Genomic DNA, 20,438 nt, shown 5'->3' with positions numbered 1-20,438 from the left:
TGCCTGGCCCCTACCCAGGCTGAAGCTTGAACTCTCAACCTCTGTTTTGGTGGAGTGGCAGCAAGGTGTCATTTCCCAGCCTTACACATTGGCAACCAGGGGAGACTTGGGCCAGGGGAGCAGCAGCCACTGGCTCTGGCACTTGTCAAAACATAGGCCCCAAAAGTGTGAAGGCCGTGGCCCAGCAGGGAAGCTGTATGGGCCATGCAGTCTGGAGAACTCATTAACTCAGGGCAGCTCCCAAATGAACCCACTGAAGACACTGGCCAGATAAGGAGATCAAAGAGGCAGAGGAAAGCAGAGGCTGGACTGCCCTTGCACCAGCTGGGCCCCTGAGATACTTTCCCAGAGACCACAGGAGCAACAGCAGTAATGGAAGCGGGGTGGGGGGGGGGGTGGGCGGGAGGGGAGACAACGACTCCACGTGGCACTTTAGTGTATTAGTCCTGGGACTCAAGACTTCAGAGAGGGGGTTTGGAGGCAGGATCTGCCATCTGTCCTGCCTCTCACGCACTCCTTATGAGTCCCTCACTACCTCACTAACCCTGCCCTTTTAAATTCTCTCTCTCCTCTCTGACACCACCATCTTACCCTGCTCTACTCACAGCGTCCCTCTCCTATCCCAGACCCCTGTTTGTTTCTGATTACTCTGTTAACAATTAGGTTTCAGGTCTGAGGCCTCTGAAGTGTTACATCTTCAATGAAGTGTGGTGTTCTCCCCCCGTCCCTTGTCCAAACACGTCTGGCTAACTTTGTAGTTAATAAAATACAATTTCACTTCAAAGCGCTATTAACAAGAAGCAAGCAATAAGCGATGTCAGTTTGGTCTGGAGCAGGCAGGCAGAGGCTTCAGAAGTAGCCTCTGGACCTGGACTCCTTTTTAACTTTAAACCATGTGTATCTGTTGTACTTTCACGTTAAGGCACAAGGTCTTTCAGTAAGTTTTCTCAAGTTTTTGGCTACTAGGTGAAATCACACAAAGAAGGGGAGGGTGTTTCACACACGCCTCCCTGTGGGGGCGTACCGGGTACACCCTGACTTTGCCCCAGCACATACAACAGGCCTCCAGCTGCTTGTGTGCATCATCCAGGGGGGGAGGGGCACAATCCCTGACCTGGAATTCCAGGTTCTCGCGCAGATTGAGAACCCCAGGAAGGCATGCATCCCTTTGTGGAGGTTCAGAGGGCATAGACGTGGACAGTTGCAGGCTGAGAATGAGCCTTCTGGGCCAGGCACACAAGAAGCAAGCTCACGGCAGGGGCTCCGTTTCTCCAATCCCCCGGTGGAGGTGAGTGCTATTTCTCTGGGTGGGATCTCCGGTATGGACCTTCTGATAGAGAGGCAAGGATAGAGAAGTGTTTGAGGAGGCAAAGGAGACAAAGAACAAAGGGATGGCAATGGGCAGAGATGCCCAGAGACCCAGGTGTCAATCCATGGGGCCTTCACCACCACAAACCATCATCACCCATCTAGAAGACATAAGTGGTACAAACATTTAAACCCTTGGCCTTGGGAGATCTGAGGTGCCGTTCCTCCAAAGGAAGAACAGTGCAGAGAGGTAATGGCGGACACCAGACACTTGGTGGCCTAGCTGGAGAAGAGACAGCGTAGACGCGTGCCTGAGGGGCTTGGCAGGCGACTCAGATGCCTTCCTGCCGCATGCTAAGCAAACACTCTATCAGCCTTGTTTTCATTTTGAGATGGAGAGTTACCAAGTTACCCATGCTGGCCTTAAACTTACTCTGTAGCCTGGGTAGGACTTTGGGGTTCTCCTGCCTCAGCCCCTCATGCTGACCCCAAATCTACCCCAGCAGCCCACAGGTTTGTTTCTGAGATGTGCTTGAAACCCACTATGCATCGAGAATATTTGTCAATTTTCTGTGTTTATGAGTGTTTTGCCTGAATGAATGTTTGCGTTCTGTGTCTATGTGTAGTGCCCAGAGGCCAGAAGAGGGCACTCCCCAGAAATGTAGGAGCCACCATGTGGGTGCAGGGAGTCAAACCTGGGCCTTGCAGAAAAGCAGCCAGCCGGTACTTTTGTTTGTTTTATTTGAGCTTTTTGTCGTTGTTGTTGCTTGCTTGCTTTTTGGAGATAGGTTTCTCTGTGTAGTCCTGGCTATCCTAGAACTCACTCTGTTGACCAGGATGGCCTCAAACTCGGACATCTGCTTGCCTCTGCCTTCTGAGAGCTGGAGCTAAAGACCTGTGCCACCACAACTGGCTAAGTAGCTAGTGTTCTTAATTACTGAGACATGTCTCTAGGCCAAAGATGACATTGAACTTGAACTTCTGGTCCTTCTGTCTTCACCTCCCCAGTGCTGGGGTTGCAAGGCAAGGCTACAACTGGTGATGCAGTGTTGGGGATAAAACCCAGGGCTTCTGAAGGCTAGGCAAGGACTCCACCAACTGAACCACATCACTAACCCTCTAATAGGGTTTTTTATTTATTAACTTTTTTTTGAGACAGGGTTTCTCTGTGTAGCCTTGGCTATCCTGGACTCGTTTTGTAGACCAAGCTGGCCTTGGGCTCACAGAGATCTGCCTGCCTCTGCCTCCTGAGTGCTAGGATTAAAGGTGTGAGCCACCACATCCAGCCATAATAGGGTTTTTGAGATAGTCAGTGTTAGCCCAGGACTACTTCAAATTCATTTTGTAGCCAAGGCTGGCCCAAACTCCTGATCTTCTTGCCTTCATTCCCCAAGTGCTGGAATTGCAGGCATGTGTCATATGCCCAACCCCTTGAGATTATGTTAATAAGCACATTGCATGCAAATATGGAAAGGTGTGTTTTTTCTCTTCAACTTGTATTTATTTCTCTTTATTCCACAACCTAGACCCTCCATCCAGCACAACACTGAATGGGTGTGGCATCCTCAACAGCCAGGCACGGCAGCCCCCAACTGCAGTTCTAGCACTGAGTAAGCTGAGCAGGAGGGTCAGGAGTTAAAGGTCAGCTGTATTATCTAGTAAGTAAGTTCAAGGCTAGCCTGGGCTACCTGAGACCCTGTTTCAAAAGGGACGGTGGCACTGCAGAGATAGCTCAGCAGTTAAAAAAAAAAAAAAAAAAAGCACATGGTGCTCTTGAAGAGGACCCAAGGTTCAGTTCTCAGAAGCCACCTCACCTAGCTCACAATTGCCTTAACTCTAGATTCTGAGGAGTGCGACACCTCTGGCCTGTGCCAGCACCAGCACACACACACACACACACACACACACACACACACACACACACACTAAATCTTGGAAAAAATAAAAGGCATCCACCAGGACCTAACAAGTAGCATGCTGTGCAACAATGAGATTGTAAGACTGTCATGGCCAGGTGACAATTTCTGCTTTTTGTTTGTCTTGGCTTGTTTTTGAGACAGGAGCTCACATAGCCCATGATAGCTTGGACCATGTATAGCTAGGACTGGCCCTGAACTCCTGCCTTCACCTCCCAAATGTGCCACCACATCCAGCTCAGGGCTATTGAGTTTTTGTTTGTTTTGTTTTGTTAATTTTTGAGACAGGGTCTCTCTGTGTTACCCTTGGCTGTCCTGGACTTGCTTTGTAGACCAGGCTGGCCTCGAACTCACAGCGATCCGCCTGCCTCTGCCTCCCGAGTGCTGGGATTAAAGGCGTGCGCCACCACCGCCCGGTGGCTGTTGAGTTTTGTCAAACGATTTTTCCACTCGGCTGCAGCTGACCAAGGTAGCGGAATACCACTTCTAGAGGAGCTGGGAAGACGACCAAGCTCCCTATCTCGCCAAGACTAGGAGTGTCTTGTAGTGTGGGGAGTCATGTTCACCTTTCCTCTGCTCAGACAATCCACCAAGCCCACCAGTTAAGATGGTTTGTTTACTGTGCCTCCCACAGCCTGGACATCAGGGAAGGGCTACAGGCCAGCATCAAGCCTCTGAGGAGGAATGAACTATAGTTTTCTCCATGTCTAGAGGCTCCCACCGTGGTCCACAGTTGGCCAATGCAACCCGGGAGCTCTTGTTATACAATTTTTGATGGAAAAAAAAATGCATAAGGCCCTTAATAAATAAAGGTGTACCCTAAACCTAGGAGCTGGACTTCAATTCTCTGAGCATGGTTCTTTCAACTTGTAGGTCTGGCTTAACGCCCCTGGCACCACAGTCAATAGGTGTCTGTCTTCCTGAGACGCCAAACATGGCCCAGGAGGGGCAGATTGGACCAAGGAGCCCTGCACCTAAGAGCCGCCCGCTCTTGGTTCAAAGGGTTCAGGCCCTGGCCCCCTCCCAGCTCGAGCCGTCTTTGATGTGCTGATGAGTTCTGGAAGGAGCCACTTCACACCTCAGGCTCGGGATAAAGCTGCGGCGGGCCCAATGGACGAGCCTCTGCTGCCATGGCCCAGCCCCTGTGTGCGCCGCTCGCTGAGTCCTGGATCCCGACTCCCGCTTGTCCACAGCCACCGATGCCTTCCGACGGGGACAGCGTTGGCTCCCCAGCCTGGTCTTCGGACTCGTGGGACGGTGCCCAGGCCGGCAGCCCCGTGCCACCGTGCGCCCGCCCGGCCCGGCGCGCTGGGACCCCCGGTAGGCGCGGGACGCACGGCAGCCGCCTGGGTAGCGGACAGAGGCAGAGCGCCAGCGAGCGGGAGAAGCTACGTATGCGCACGCTCGCCCGCGCACTTCACGAGCTGCGCCGCTTCCTGCCGGCGTCCGTGGTACCAACCGGCCAGAGCCTGACCAAGATCGAGACGCTGCGCCTGGCCATCCGCTACATCGGCCACCTGTCGGCTGTGCTGGGCCTCAGCGAGGACAGTCTGCGGCGACAGCGGCACAGTGCCTCACCTCGAGGCTGTCTGCTACGTCCCGACGGTGGCCCGGCGCAGGCGCAGTCGCTCGGTTCGTGTTTGAGCCCCGCCACCAGCAGCGGTGTGTCGTGGGGTTCTCTGCCCGTCTGCCCTAGACCCCGAGTCGTCGCAGAGCCGTGGGACCCATCGTTCCTGTACGCCGAGACAGCATCCCTGGAAAGGCAGGAGATGGAGCCCAGCCCCCCGTCTCCGGTTAGTAGCCCCTTCCCCGCGCGGTGCAGGTGGCGCCCCCTACTGTAGGTGCATGACGCACAGCCTCACGGCGCGGACCAGCTTCATTGCTGCTCTCTGGATCTCTCCTGCTGGCATCCCCGCGTGGCCTGGGTCCCCAAACAGGGGTTGGGAGGCGGAGGGATAGGTAGGGATTAAGGACATATCGCTAATTTGAAGAACCTTGAGCGTGGAGCAGATGAGCGGGGACCCAGCACTGGGGCAGGTGCTGACTGGGACGCTGTTCACTCTTCCTGCAGCTCTTCAGCAGCGACGTGCTGGCTCTGTTAGAAACCTGGACGCCACAGGAGTGGCCGCCAGCCTGAAGAGTCGAAGAGACAATGCAGTGAATGACTGGCACCCTGTTTGAGCACAGAGACTTTTCCTTTTGCTTTCGCACCTTCAAAGCGAGTGTTTCCTGGAAGAGTCACCAACGTTTATCAACACGGGCTTTCCCCGGGGTGGGAGCTGGCGCTCATCTTGACCGTATCTTACCAACCTTCCTTGGAAGGAGCGGCCTGTAGGGCACATGCTCTAAAGCTGAAGCGGGCACATGGCTCTGCTTGGTGTGTATTTATTTATTTGAGAATAAACCGTTTGTGCTGGTGTCATTTGAAAAGGTGTGTGTGTGTGTTTTTTAATGGGGGTGTTTAAGACCTCACACTGTATGTCCCAGGCTGGCCCAAACTCATGGTGGGATTATAGGCATGAGCCTACATATCCTGCTGGGAGTTCTGGTATATGGCAGGAAAGCTGACATATGATTGTTGAGAGTCACGTAATCTTCAGCCTAGAAGCACAGCCTTCCTTCTGCCTTCATCCTGGTCAATCCTCTGCATGGGCCAGTCTGAAAGGGGCGGGGTGGGCTGGAGCAGAGTGGGGGCTTCCAGAGAGAAGGTGGCAGGAAATGGTTCTCTTTTGGATTTAGGATCTGGATAGAATCCGAATACTTCTGAAGAAAATACAACTCCAGGGGCTGGAGAGATGGCTCAGAGGTTAAGAGCACTGGCTGCTCTTCCAAAGGTTCAGAGTTCAATTCCCAGCAACCACATGGTGGCTCACAACCATCTATAACGAGATCTGGTGCCCTCTTCTGGTGTGCAGGTGTACATACAGACAAGAACACTGTATAAATAGTAAATAAATCTTAAAAAAGAAAGAAAGAGAGAAAATACAACCCCATTAGTGTGTACCATACTTTGGTTACCTTTGCATATGTTTTACAGACCCATGTGGGGTGTGGGTATGGGTGTGCTCAGCTGTGGGAGGATACTGGTGTAGCTGTAATTCTGGGCAGCAGAGCTGCTGAAATTCAGAGCAGGACTATGCAGCCGAGAAGAGAGGCACCCAGAGCCCAAAAAGAGCCTGGAATCAAGCGACCAGGATGGGCACTTGACTCAGAGTAGCCTCTGCCACGCGCTCACTCTCGGGGGCAACACTCTCCCCCCTCAACTATCGGAAATTCAGGCCTTGGTATTTGTTTATGTCTTCTAATAAGCATTTTATTTTAAACCCAGACTTTGTTTTGAGATAGAATCTCATTCACCCAAGGGTGGCCTTCAACTCCTGACCCTCTTGCTCTCCCTCACCTCAGAGGGGTGCTGTGACAACAGGTGTGCACCACAAGAGGCTTTCATCCTTGTTTCGTAGAGTTATACAATTATCCCCACTAATTTTAAGAGTATTTTTTTCACCTCCAAAAAAGAAACTACTGGCCAGATGTGGTGGCACAGCTTTGATCCCAGTTCTTGGGAGGCAGAAGCAGGCAAGCCTCTGAGTTTAAGGCTATCCAGGGTTACATAGTGAGCCCCATCTCAAAAAAGCTAAGAATGAGGAAGCAGCTGCCCATTAGCCCCCCTGTTCACTGACCTCACTGACCACTGGCCAGCCCCCTGAAGTGACACTCTCTCTAATGAAATTTATCTGTTGTAAACATTTCTTATTAAAAAAAAAAAAAAAAAGTCAGGCTGGCCACCCGCCTTAATCCCAGCACTTGGGAGGCAGAGGCAGGGGCCTCTCTGAGTTTAAGGCCAGCCTGGTCTACATAGAAAGTTCATGACCAAGTCTACATAGAGACCCTGGTCTTAAAAAAAAAAAAAAAAAAAAAAAAAAAAAAAAAAAGCAGCATGGGGTGCGGTCTTGTGCATCCGGCTTTTTCCTTGTGCTTTCAAGGTTCCTCAGATTAGCTTAATTACTTTTTTTAACCTAATACTGCAGCGTTCACACACTCCTTCACAATTATCTTCTGTTTGATTTGTTTTAAGTCACCTGGAGGATCTTTTCCAGCACTCTGGCTCAGGCCAGGAGGGGAGGTCAGTCATGCAGCGTGGCGTCGCATCAGGGTTCTATTTTGCAGCTCAGGGGTCCAGGCCTGAGCAGCTTCATATGATAGCTGGTGGCTGGTGTTTGGCTGCAGAGAGGGTGACCCACTAGGGGGTCACTAGGGGGTGGGGGAACCTCACACCTTCACTAGTTACTCCTTTTCTTGGCACTTGTGACTCCAGCTGACACTCCCCCTCCCAGTACCTTAACTGGCTCTAGATAGGAAGTCTTCCTGGCCCAGGGGTCAACCTAGTGTAGAAAATCTATTTGCAAAGTAAAGGCCCAATGTTTTAGGATGGGGAATTAAAGTTATTAGCAAGTCTTTTCAGATAAGTGGAACTCATTGGCCAGCCCCCTTCCCTGTGGAGGGCCTCTCCTCTAAGGGACCTCAGGAGCAGCCCACTGTTTATTAGCACCTGGGTGTGAATTTTCATTTAACAGGTCCCTGCTAATAGTGGCTGAGACACAAGATTGTCCATAGGAAAGGGTCGCCTCCCACTGCTCCCAGGCCCCATCCCCCCTTCCTGGCCCTATCAGCACCTGGAGGAAACCCCAAGTGCCAGTCTCTTGTGAGGAGGACAACAGTAGTCCTGCACCCAGGAAGGCACCCCCCAAGCCCAATGGTGGGGGAGCCGGTTACCCCAGTTCTCACCGGTCTAATAGGTATCCCAATTACAGGACCATCTTTTAAATTTATTTTTTATTTTATTAATTATTATTATTATTATTATTATTATTATTATTATTATTATTATTATTATTATTATTTACCCCTGCAGGCCAGAAGAAGGCATCAGATCACATTATAGATGTTGTGAACCACTATGTGGTTGCCGGGAATTGAACTCAGGACCTCTGGAAGAGCAGTCAGTGCTCCCAACCGCTGAGCCATCTCTCCAGCCCTATAGGACCATTTTAATGATGGGCAGTTATAAGGAAGGATGAGGTTCTAACAGATGCCAAGTGTCTGTACTAGGATTGACTCCATGACCTAGATAGTCTTTTGCAGGGGCTGGACAGGTCAAGGCTGGGACCAGGAAGCTGTGCACCAGCACAATCACATGGGCACCTGCGCATTGAGCCAGGGCCAGCCAGCTCTCTCTGAACCCCGCTGCCTTTCTTCCAGCGAGGAGCGGCTTTCTCCATGTGAGCTGGTCAGGGCATGGGGGATGAAGGAGGACCAGTGACTGCAGAGCAGCTGCCACTGGCCAGGCTAAGTGTCCACGGATCGGAGCTATGTGGTGTCAAATCCCTGTGCTGCACAGCCGTGAGGAGGGTGGTGCCTGCTGCTGCCTGTCAGGTGCAGATCAGGAAGCAGAAGCACAGGAAACAAGAGATGTCTTCCTACAGTAGGGCTCCTGGGGGTGGGGACAACCACACAGCTAGCCAACAGACCCAGGGGCAAGCCAGCATGCCACAGAACATAAGCTCCAGGGCATCCTGGCCAGCAGTGTGGACAGCAAGCTGGGCAGCTCTAGGCCAAGACAGCTGTACTATGTGGGTGCTAGTAAGCCAGTGTTTTAAGGAGCAGCAGCCAAGCTGATGGTTTAATAGCCAAGCCAGGGGCTAGAGAGATGGTTCAGTGGTTAAGAGCACTTGCTGCTCTTCCAGAGAACCCAGGTTCAATTCCCAGTATCCACAACTGTCTATAACCTCAGTTATGGTCTGTAAGCAGAGTCTGATGCCCTCTTCTGGCCTCCACTGGTACCAGGCATGCTCATGGTGCACCAATACCCACACACATATGAATAAAAACTAATATCTAAGCCATTGCTATCTGAGGGAGGCAGGGCAGAGGAAAAGGGGTGGTGGTCAGCAGGGTTCTCATTAGCAGATGACAGACAGTCCTTGAGCAGGCTGGAGAGTTTGGCTTAGCTTCATGTAGAAGAGAAGTGGGGTTAATGGGGTCCTCAGAGAAAATGGGAAAGCAGCCAAGCTCAAACTAGCGGCACGTTGGTGAGACCATGGGTAACAGTGCGGCAGAGATGGTTTCTCTCTGAAACTGGAGAACAGGAGAGAAAGGTTGCTCACCTACCCACAAAGCTAGGGGCCAGGCCACTGTATTCACACCTTCCCTCTGGTGTGGCTACAGTGAGTGGATGGTGTGTCAAGTTTTGCAGCTGGTCGCTGTGTACATCCTAGCTCTTGTTGGTCCTTGGGCCACTCATTCAGGGAAAGACCCTCTCTTAGAACCAGCTCCCTCCTCAGTGGGTGGTGTGTCTTGAGCCCTCTTAGCCTGGTGTGGCCTTTGCCAGGTCTGGCTCCTTCTTGCTGGTCCTTATGATGGACGCCACACCTACGACACCTTGGGATTGCAGGCTCTCTCTCTTCCCTTCTATACAGGAAGTAAAGAGGGCCTGTCTTTGGCAGACATGACAGAGCTGGCAGGGCACGTGCTCAGGACCCTGTCCATTTACATAGCTCTCCCCTTGGCAGACCTCTATTGCCCCTCCGGGGATGGACATGGGCCACAGGCCTGTGTGGCCGACATCACCATATGAGCACACTCAGGCCAGGGAGAGGCAGGGTTAGGACTATGCTAGTGCCACAGGAAGGACAATGAACTGTGTGTGCTGTGTGAATCCCTCCCTGGTCATTTTTGTGCCCCGAGTGCCAAGCATACATTGGGTGTTATGGGTGTCATGGATGCTGTTTGTTCCTGGGTACCATGAGTCAGCTGAGAGCCTAGCTGAAAGGGCTGAGGGAGAAGTGGGAAACGCGCATGCTTGCTCCACACTGTTGTTCCTGGGGCAGAAGCATCACTCCTGGCTGGTCGATGCTCTAGCCAGGGAAGCCTCTTCCTCTGGCAGTGCGGCTAGGTTTCTGGCTTGAGGTTGTTCTGAGCTATGTGCTGTGGGTCTGCACTTTCCTGTGTAAGTCAAGGATAGTCATCACAAGGGCTGAAGTGTGCAGCACACGTGCCCCACATGAGGCCTGTTTGTGGGCATTTGGGTGCCTTGCTAAGTGAAAGCTCACCTCTTTCTTTCTTTTCAAGGCAGGGTTTCTCTGTGTAGCCCTGGCTGTCCTGGACTCACTTTGTAGACCAAGCTGGCCTTGAACTCACAGTGATCCTCCTGCCTCTGCCTTCTGAGTGCTGGGATTACAGGCATGCCTGTGTCACCATGCCCTGGCCCTCAAAGCTCATCTCAAGGAGCATTGTTAGGGAAGAGAGGGAGAGGGAGGTAAGAGGAGAGGGAGAGATGAGGGGTAGGGAGAGGAGAGGAGAGGGGAAGGAAGACGGAGGGAGGGAGGGAGGGAGAATGAGGGAGGGAGGATGAGGGAGGGAGGGGGAGAGGACAGAGCAGTGTTATCCTGGACATTCAGTAGCAGTGCCAGCCAGGGCAAGGCATGTGGCCCAGAAAAAGAGGTGGATGGGGCCCCACTAAGTGGCAGCACCCACCTTACCCTCTGGGTCGCCTAGGGCCAGGCTGGGAGGTAGCCTCCTGCACTTCTCAACATGGTCACATGATGTCCTCAGAGAGACAGACATTTCACTGAGCATGTAGGAATGTGGCAGCTCTCGGGGAGGAGCCATTTCTGGAAGACAGCCAAGCCTCTCTAGTCTTGCAGTTCCCAAGGATGCCAAGCCTCTTCTGGCGGTCCATCCCGCCAGGTCCTGACTCCTCTCAAAGCTCTGTGGCCTAAGGCTGTACCACTCACCTCCACTCTTCCGGCCCTTCTTCCCTGTCTTTCTTCTGGGTCACCTAACCCAGGGCCTTGGTCATGCTACCTACAGACTTTCCCACTAAGCTACACTCCAGCTTTTCAGAGAGATTCTGAGAGGGACTGCTTATAGCGGGAGAAGTGTGTGGAAAGAAAAGGAGCCACACAGCAGCTAGTAGACAGCTGCCTGTCTTCAGGGAGGTGGCTCTCCTGGGCCTGTGTAGCTGGTGGTCCTCCCTAGACTTGAGTGATCCAAGAGCAGGGCCCTGCTGGAGTCAGGACTGGGTGGCAGTGATGAGCCACACGCACAACAGCAGCTGCCAGTCCGTTTATTTGAGTGAAACATCCAACCTCCATGAGACGCTTAGTATTTGAAGGTCCTCAAATCACCTTGGCCCTGCTGGCTCTATGGAGGCCCCAGGCTTTGAGTTGTGGCTCTTTGTCACTGCCTTTTGCCCACTGGTGCTCAGGGGAGTGGTTGTCGAGGTGGAGAGGCCTCTGGAGTTCCAGGGTGGTCACTTCTTTAAGTTTTCTTTCTGGAGAATAAAGGAGTACTTCCGCAGTCGCGTCCACTGCTCGTGCCCTTTCATCTGGGTCTTCACCAGCTTTTGGAAGCTGAGGGTCACACAACCAGAAAGGAGAGGTGTTACTGCAGCCATCGGCCCCTGGGTCCCCTGGTCCCCTGGCTGGCTTTGAGCATTCAGGTGGGAAACTCTGGAGGACGACGCGCTGGCTTCATCTCTGTCACCCGGCCTCAGCCCGACATGTAGCAGGCATTCGGAGGCCTGTGCTTTGTGGCACAGGGCACAGTGAAGATCGGGTGGGAACTGAGGATCTAACAGCCCATGTCCAAACAAAATACCAGAGGGAATCAATCATTTGGCCTCCTAAAGGAAGGCGATCACACACTCTTCAGCAAGAACAGATAGTAGGGACCCTCTACGAATGACAGAAGCCAGTTCTAAAGTACAGAGACTGTGACTCACATCTGCAGGGGTGAGAGGTCAGCCTTTTAAAATTGAGAACTCAGGGGCTGGACAGATGGCTCTGTGATTAGGAGTGCTTACTGATCTTACAGAGGACCCAGGTTTGGCTCCTAGTACCCACACCACACAGCTTCCAACCACACAACACCAGATGGTGCCCCCCCAAGACACTTGTGCTATACATACAGACAAGAAGACACATGCATAAATGTAATTAAAATTTTTTTTTCTTTTTGCCTGGCGGTGGTGGCGCATGCCTTTAATCCCAGCACTTGGGAGGCAGAGGCAGGTGGATCTCTGTGAGTTCGAGGCCAGTCTGGTCTACAAAACCCCCAACAAAACAAAAAAATGTTCTTTACTTGTTGCCAGATGCAGAGAGAAAGCCAATTAGGAGTTCTGAACATGCTGCTTCTTCACGCCAGGGAAGAATGCTGAGCATGTATTAACTTTATAAGTCTTTTCAGAAACATTTTAGAGCCAGCATGGTGGTGCACACTTCTAATCCCAGCACAAAGGAGGCAGAAGCTGGTGGATCTCTATGAGTTCAAAGACACCCTGGTCTATGTAGTGAGTTCTGAGTCAGCCAAATGCATATATTTGGTTTTTAAATTTTGTTTGTTTTGATGGGTATGAAGCAGGGGCCTTTGGAATGCTAGGCAGATGCTCTGCTGCTGAGCTGTATTCCCAATCCTTATATTTCCTTACAGCGCTCTCTAAAAAGACTTTTTTTTTTTTTTTTTTTTTTTTTTTTTTTTTAGTTTTTCGAGACAGGGTTTCTCTGTGTAGCCTTGGCTGTCCTGGAAGTTCACTCCTTAGACCAGCTTGGTGTCAAATTCAGAGATCGGCCTACCTCTGCAGTGCTTGGATTAAAGGCATGCTCCACCATCTGTATAGAGCTCAGTCAGGTTTTTATTTATTTCATATATATATATATATATATATATATATATATATATGTGTGTGTGTGTGTGTGTGTGTGTGTGTGTGTGTGTGTGTGTGTGTGTGTGTGTATGTATGTATATATAATTACAGATAGTTGTGAGCCACCAGGTGGTTGCTGGGAATTGAACTCAGGACCTCTGGAAGAGCAGACATCTCTCCTGCTCCCTGTCATGTTTTCAAAGGTCTCTGAGGTTTCCCATAGTCACCACTAGTGGGCACTGGAGTCAGACTCCCACACTACCTCCTGGCTCTCAGGCCCAAAGCCACACTTCTGTGTGATCCCTGATGTAGAAACTCTAAGGCCAAGGGCCAAGACCAAAGAAGACAGGAGGCAAGCCTAGCTCTATGACACTTACACAATGGGCGCTTAGGGTCTAGGTTAGGTGTTTCCAGATTCTTGGTTTCTCCAAACACAAACCAAGAAAAATTAAAGGCACTATATAATGACTAAGAGGGTTTTTTTCCCCAGACAGGGTCTCACTATATAGCCCTGGCTGGGCTGACACTGGCTGTATAGACCAGGCTGACCTCATACTCAGAGATCCATTTGCCTCTGTTCCCAGAGTGCTGAGACTAAAGGCGTGTGCCATCATTCCTGGCTGACAAAGAACTCTTAAAGAATTGAAAAGATGCACCCAGGCATGGTGGCACATGCTGCTAATCCTGGCAGAGGCAGAGAAAGAGCCAGCTGGATCTTTGTGAGTTCCAGGCCAGCCAGGGCTACACAGAGAAACTCTGTCTTGGGGGAGGGGTGCAGGCCAAGTTTCAGCAGAAGAGGAAGAAGTACAGCCCTGATGTTTAACAGTTTCACTCCTCAATTTCAGGCTAAAGCCGTGCAGACTACACACTGTGGATTTGTGCTACTGTTCCTGTAGGCTGTGTGGGAAACCAGAGAAACAGGAGGGTGAATGAGCCCCAGGTGTGCCTGCCCACCTGCAAGAACCTGGCCTGCGGGAAAGATGGCATCCTTCTCCCAGTGGCCCCCACACGCTGTGGGGCTGTGGGCGATGCAGACTACACTCCCCTGGAGCCCGCTGGGCTCTGGTCTGGAACTAAGAGGACAGTTGCTTGTTAGTCTGCCCGCATGAGAGCATGCTGATATTGTCTCATGACAAGGACAAGCCTTCTGGCGGGAAGCTGCCACCAGACGGAAAGGAAGATGCCAAAGGAAGCAAGCCTGGGAAAGAAGGTGCACTGGGGCCTTAAGCTGAGGAGCAGCTCTCAGCCTTGGGCATGCGCAGGCTCCTGTCTGTCTGAGTCAGGAATAAAGTAGAGTGGAGGGGCAGGGGTGACTTTGGGGACCCAGAGAAGGCAGGAAGGGACGAGCCAAGGCAGAGGCTATGGGAGGTGCTAGGTCAGCCCCAGAGTGGTCACAGCCTCATTTGGCAATGAGGAAGGAGGGGGAGGCAGCCTTGTTCATCCAGGGCTGGTCCTATCTGGCAAGAGAACCCCCTAAAAGCCTTGCAGGGAGCGATGCCCTTTCTTCTCCATCACCCTCACGGTGGTAGAGAACTTCAAGTGTTTCTCATTGCTTTGGGGGCAAGACACAGCAAGGCATAAGGCAGCAAGTGGTTTAATATGAAGCATCCTCCAAAGGCTCATGCGTTGAGAGCTTGGGCCCTTGTTAGTGGTGCTATTGAGAGGCAGATGGATGACAAGGGAGCTAACCTCACCAGTGGGTTCACAGCCGATGGAGACTTTGGGCCACACAGAAGCCTAGCCCTGCAGCCAGCGGCACAGCCTCGGTCTTGCCAGGCTGGTACTTGACAGGGAATATGAGGACGCTGTTGCTCCTGTCTGGTTTCTGGCATCCTCAAAGCTAACCAAACATTTGTTCCAGCTTGTGATGGAGACACTGAAACAGACAGGGAGTCCAAGACTGTGGAAATGGTGGCCTTGAGGCCTGCCTGCCAGAAAGAGTGGCCTGCTGGGACGTCGCATGATCAGTGTGACCTGGCTTCCTTGCCAGGCCCTAAAGGTCAGCTCTGTTCACACTAGCTGTTTACAGAAGTCTCTCTGCAGTTCTGTGAGAAGGATCTGGACAAACTATTGCAAGCCTGGGACTTTGAGTCCACCACTACATGGGCTTTAGGTGTTTCATCTAGGTGTGATTGGTAAAGTTTTATTTATGTGCATGAGTGTTCTGCCTTGCCTGGTGCCACAGAGGCCAGAAGAGGGCATCAGATCCCCTGAACTGAAGTGACAGGCATTTATGAGCTGCCACATGGGGGCTGGGAACCACTATTTGCATTTTCTGGAAGAGCAGTAGGTGCTCTTTACTGCTGAGCCATCTCTTCAGCCCCTGCTTCTTCTAGTTTTGGATTGAATGACAACTTCAGATACAAGGAATAAGCAGAAAAGATAATAGAGATAGCGGGGAAACAAAAGCTCTGGATACATGTTCATATATGCATAGATGTGCGTACGTGCGTGTGTGCGTGTGTGTGTGTGTGTGTGTGTGTGTGTGTGTGTGTGTGTGTGTGTGTGTAGAGATGAGGGGACAGCATGGAGGTGTGACCACGTGTGGCTCAAAGACCCAGCATGTCAGAGGAATCCCTCCACACAGTGTTGCGGGGTTACTCTCTGAAGCCCCACATGTTATGCCGCAGAGCAAGCAAAACAGGTTTGCCCACAGTTTGTGACTCAAATACTGTACTCAGGGCCTGGAAAATGTTCCTGCAAGTCTGATCCTGGGGTAAGCAGGAAGCTGGCCTGCCTCCAAGCACACTGTGTCCCCTCCAGCTCTCACAGGTTCTTCAGAGTTCTCTCTGTGGCTAGGCCCGAGCCCAGTCTCTGGCCCACATCGCCACAATGAGGTCCCTAAGGAGGTGGCCCTCTGTACTCCAGCCAGCTGCTGAGGGCCTTTCAGGGAGGAGCTAACTGTACTGAAAGGAAGAGACACAGGAAGAGTCCCTCCATTCCTGCTGGGGTTCGGGATGGCCTCAATGTTCCTGAGTTGGGGACACCAGGGCAGAAATCTTCCCCTTGTCCAAGCACTCTGATCACAGACACTGGAAGTAAGTCATCATACGTATCCTTCCCATGGAAAATCAGTTATGGAAAGCATATTTACAAAAGCCATAGCTTGGATGCTGAGTGGCCCTAAAGGTCTATGTGTTAAAGGCTTGGTCCCCAGTGTGGTGCTGCTGGGAGGTACGGAAACATTGAGATAGGCTTAGTGGGAGGTTATGTTATTGGGGACCTCAGCCCATTCTTCCTCCTCTTTTTGCCTGGAGTGTCATGGAGTGTAGTCTTGCCACTGTAATGTGCCGCCTCATCGCAAACCCCAAGCAACCGGGTCCAATGACCATGGACTGAAATCTACAAAGCCAAATAAACCCTCTTCTACTTACAAGTTAATTATCTCAGGTATTTTGTGACAGTGCCAGGAAGTTGACTAACACAATAAAGATGTCCCTCAAAACTAAAAACCAGGCAGACAGCTCCATCTGTAGAGTGCTTGCTGTGCAAGCACAGAAACACAAGGCTGACCCCAGAGCTTATGTAGAAAGCTGGGAGTGGTGGTGCAACCATGTGATCTCAGGGCTGGGAAGGGAGAGACACATGGGTCTCAGCTGGCCCAACATACCTGGCAAGCCCTGGGTCAGTGAAAAACAAATGGGTTTGGAGAGATGGCTCAGTGGTTAAGACAAGTACTGCTCTTGGCAGAGGACCTGCATTTCATTTCTAAACCCACATTGGGCAGCTCACAAGCCACCACACCTTTAATCCCAGCACTTGGGAGGCAGAGGCAGGTGGGTATCTGTGAGTTCGAGGCCAGCCTGGTCTACAAAGTGAGTCCAGGAGAGCCAAGGCTACACAAAGAAACCCTGTCTCAAAAAACCAACTCCCCCCCCCAAAGAAAAACAAAACAAACAAACAAATAAACAACATCAGGCAGCTCATAACTGCTGTAACTTTAGCCCCAGGGGATCCAACACCTCTGGTCTCCTAGGGTACCTGAACTTGCGTGTACACCGCCACATACCAGTATAATAAAAACAAACAAACCAAAAAACCCAAACTCCAAAACAAAAACACCCAAAGTTAATGGTACCTAAAGAGTAAGGAGGACTACTTCTGAGGTGTGAGCTTCTATAGACACCACACACACGTGCATGCACATCTTTATATGAACGTGCACATACTCAGACTGCAGCTGTGGCCCTGGGTCTATCCCCACAGGTGGGTGTCTACTGACCTTTGGGTAAAGTGGGAAATGTCACCCTTTCTGACTAATGAAGGGAGGAGACCAGACAGAAGTGGAAGCAAGCAAGCTAATTCACCTGGGGGATTACAGAGCCCCCACCCACCCAGGGACACCAGGAAGCTCCGGCCTTGGGAAGCATTTCCCTACAGCATGGCCTGTTCTCACACTGGAGACTTACCTTCCCCACTGTTTTCAGTCTGCTTGCCAAAGCAATGGAGGCTTTCTGTAGAAAGCTTTCAGATAGAGAAAACACAAAGCAAGCCCGCACGCATGTGCATCACCCCACTGCACTCAGCCTTCCCACAAACACACATTTCCCCTCTTCTTCCTGACTCAAACCCAGCATGTACTGCCAGTCATAGCTTATCACCGCTCCCTGTCTTTTCCTTTCCGAACCTTTCAAACCTGTTAAGCAAGGGTGCAAACAGTACAGCGAACCTTCACCCACACTCGCCATCTTTTGCTTTATTCCCCTCGGGCTCTCTATAAACATTTCCCTAGATTTCACCATCTCTTAGCATTTTTACTTTCTGTCTCTATAAATACTTTCCTGGGTCATTTGGTGTAGAAATCATGACCCTTTCCCCTAGATTTATCTGAAGAGCAGGTCCCCAGGGTCAGAATGAGAGAGCTCTTGAGCACTGCCCCCAAACCTTTAACCCTGGCACTGTCAGCCACACAGCCCCTCCTCCACTGTCCCTGTCCTCTTCCAAGATCCATGAGACCATGTTTCTTCCTTGATCATGGGGCACACTTTCCCGCATGAGATACTGAGAACCACTTAAGCCACTCAGCAAAATGTAGGACAGGCGAATCTCAGTGGTGGTGGCTAGCCTAGCACGAAACGACCCTCTTTTTCTAGAAGAGAAAAGTGGGAGGGAAGTGGAGGCCCTGTGAGATGGAAAGCAGAAGGGAGCTGTGCTGCCACCTAGTGGTCATATTTAGGATTTTCCCCAGGCACTCTGATTTAAAAAAAAAAAAATTCTTTCAGATTTATTTAGTTTATTTTATGTCTATGGGTGCTTTGCCTGCAATATATGTGTGTTGACTGCATTCATGCGGTGCCCTCAGAGGCCATAATGTGATGTCATATCCTCTGGAACTGGGGTTATAGGCAGTTGTAAGCCACCATGTGAACACTGAGAATCAAACCCCAGTCCTTTGCAAGTGCTCTTCACCTCTGACTCACATCTCCAGCCCTACGGCCTGCTGATTTTAACAGAGAGGAGCATCTCACCTGCTCTTAATGGAGTAATCAACCTGTGGTGATCTGAATAAGAATGGCCCCCACAGGCTCATGCATTTGAATGCTTAGTCACCAGAGAGTGCCACTATTTGAAAAGAATAGAAAAATTAAGGGGTGTGGTCTTGTTGGAGTAGTGTGTCTCTAGGGATGGGTTTTGAGCTTTCTAAAGCCCGCACCATCTCTCTCTGTGTGCCTCCATCTGTCTGTCTGTCTCCTTGGGCTATAGCTCTCAGCTACTGCTTCAACCACACCTAGCTGCCAGCGCCATGATAATAATGGATTAAGCCTCTGAAACTGTATGCAAGCCACCAATGAAATGCTTTCCTATATAAGAGTCACCTTGGTCATGGTCTCTTACAGTAATTAAACAGTAACTAGGACACAAACTATATCTGGCCTTTTGTTTGTGTTGTCTCACCTAAAACCCACAAGCCCTAAAAGTTAGGCCTACTCAGAATGTCCAGAGCCTAGCCTGGCAGGGGGCAGGGGCTCTGTGCCTGTGAGCATGGAGACAGGTAACCCTGCCCAGGGCTCACAGCTAGTCAATGGGAGAGTCAGAATGCAAGCCCAGGCCTGTCTGGTCTTAAACCTCTATGACGTGGCATTGCAAGGAGTCTAAAGGTAGTCTGACAGACTTGAGGGGCATTTCACTGGCTGAAGAAACCACTGAAGCCCAGGGCCACTTTTTATGAGGATAAAGACGTCTTGGAAGGGAATGGACCTACCAGTCACACAGCTCTGAGATGTCAGGCCAGGGCTGAGGCTACAGAGACCCACAGATGATCTCATCTCACCCAAAATAAGTGGCCATCCCACTGTAGGAACCACCAATGATCTGAACCATCCTGAGATGTCCTGTGAGATGCGTTAGAAGAGACCCCTGCTCCTCCAGAGGGTCTTGGTGCTATTCACTGGGCTTTTTGAGCAGAAAGGAAAGGAAGCAAAGGGAGAGTGGAAATGAACGAGAGAGAAGAGAACCACCCATGATAACCATCGATGACAGAGAAAAGAAAGTTGAAGATCAGTGGTGGACAAACATTTCCTATAGATGGCCAGAGCAAACAATGTAGGCCTCAAGAGTCATGTGGTTTCTATTGCAACTGCTTATATCTGACATAGTAGCACACAGGCAGCTATAAATTATCTGTGAAGTGTGTGCCAATAAGACTTACTTTAAAATGAGTGGGCCCTACAGAGAGAGATAATACTCCTGCCAGAAGCCCAGTGCTAGATGTGGAATACCTCCTTTTGAGTTGTTTGTCAAGGAGGAGTACCAGATACCACCCCCTGCCCACACAACACTCCAGGAAAGTGCGACTGTTCTTAGTCACCCAGTAGAACCTGATGGTAAGACACTTGCTGAAGACATCATACACTTGGGTCATTGGATATAAAGAAATCAGACGGGTACTGGTCTAGAAGTTTCCTCCCTGTTGGGTAGTGTTTATAATACCAGAAAGTGCTCTGTAGGCAGCTGAGGAAGAAAATGTATTAAAGTCTGACCCACATGTGAACGCTGAAGGCTACAGTAACAACCAGCTTGCTGAGATATATCCACTCATGCAATAGTGGCATGGATGTGATGGAGTAACCAACCACTGCTTAAAATTAAATTTTAAAGCTGGCGGGGCACAGAAGGGAACGCAGGCGGGGACGGGACAAGCGGACCAGAGGGGGCACGGGGGAGGGCAGAAGCGCGAAGGGAGAAGCGGACGACGAGAGACGGCGGCGGCGGGGACAACAACAACAAGACGACAACAACGACGACGACGACAAAGACGACCAACAACAACAACGACAACGACAACAACAACAACGACGACAACAACAACAACGACAACAAACGACGACGACAACAACGACGACACAACGACGACAACAACGACGACAACAACAAACGACGACAACAACGACGACAACAACGACGACAACAACAACGACGACGACAACAACGCGACGACAACGACGACAACAACAACAACAAACGACGACAACAACAACAACGACAACAACAACGACGACGACAACGACGAC

At 51.0% G+C, this 20,438-nt stretch overlaps 2 protein-coding genes across 2 annotated transcripts in view; one reads left to right on the top strand and one right to left on the bottom strand.

Annotated features, from left to right (window-relative positions):
- Nucleotides 1-3,853: 3,853 nt before the first annotated feature.
- Mesp1 (mesoderm posterior bHLH transcription factor 1) lies at nt 3,854-5,637 on the top strand. Its single transcript, XM_051149448.1, has 2 exons — nt 3,854-5,017; nt 5,296-5,637. Exons 1-2 carry the CDS (start codon nt 4,355-4,357, stop codon nt 5,359-5,361), a joined length of 729 nt encoding a protein of 242 aa, XP_051005405.1. The 5' UTR covers nt 3,854-4,354; the 3' UTR covers nt 5,362-5,637.
- A 5,888-nt stretch (nt 5,638-11,525) lies between these two features.
- The window catches only part of Wdr93 (WD repeat domain 93), a 39,733-nt gene continuing 30,820 nt past the window's right edge, over nt 11,526-20,438 (bottom strand). The window contains exon 17 of the mRNA XM_051149447.1: nt 11,526-11,635. Within this exon, the coding sequence (XP_051005404.1) occupies nt 11,536-11,635 (100 nt within the window). The 3' untranslated portion in view covers nt 11,526-11,535. The remainder of the gene's footprint in view (nt 11,636-20,438) is intronic.

The sequence above is a fragment of the Acomys russatus genome, chromosome 7, assembly GCF_903995435.1.
Source record: "Acomys russatus chromosome 7, mAcoRus1.1, whole genome shotgun sequence".
In the NCBI taxonomy this organism is placed as follows: Eukaryota; Metazoa; Chordata; class Mammalia; order Rodentia; family Muridae; genus Acomys; species Acomys russatus.
Note: the sequence above shows the minus strand (reverse complement) of the source record. Positions and strands in the feature narration are given on the sequence as shown.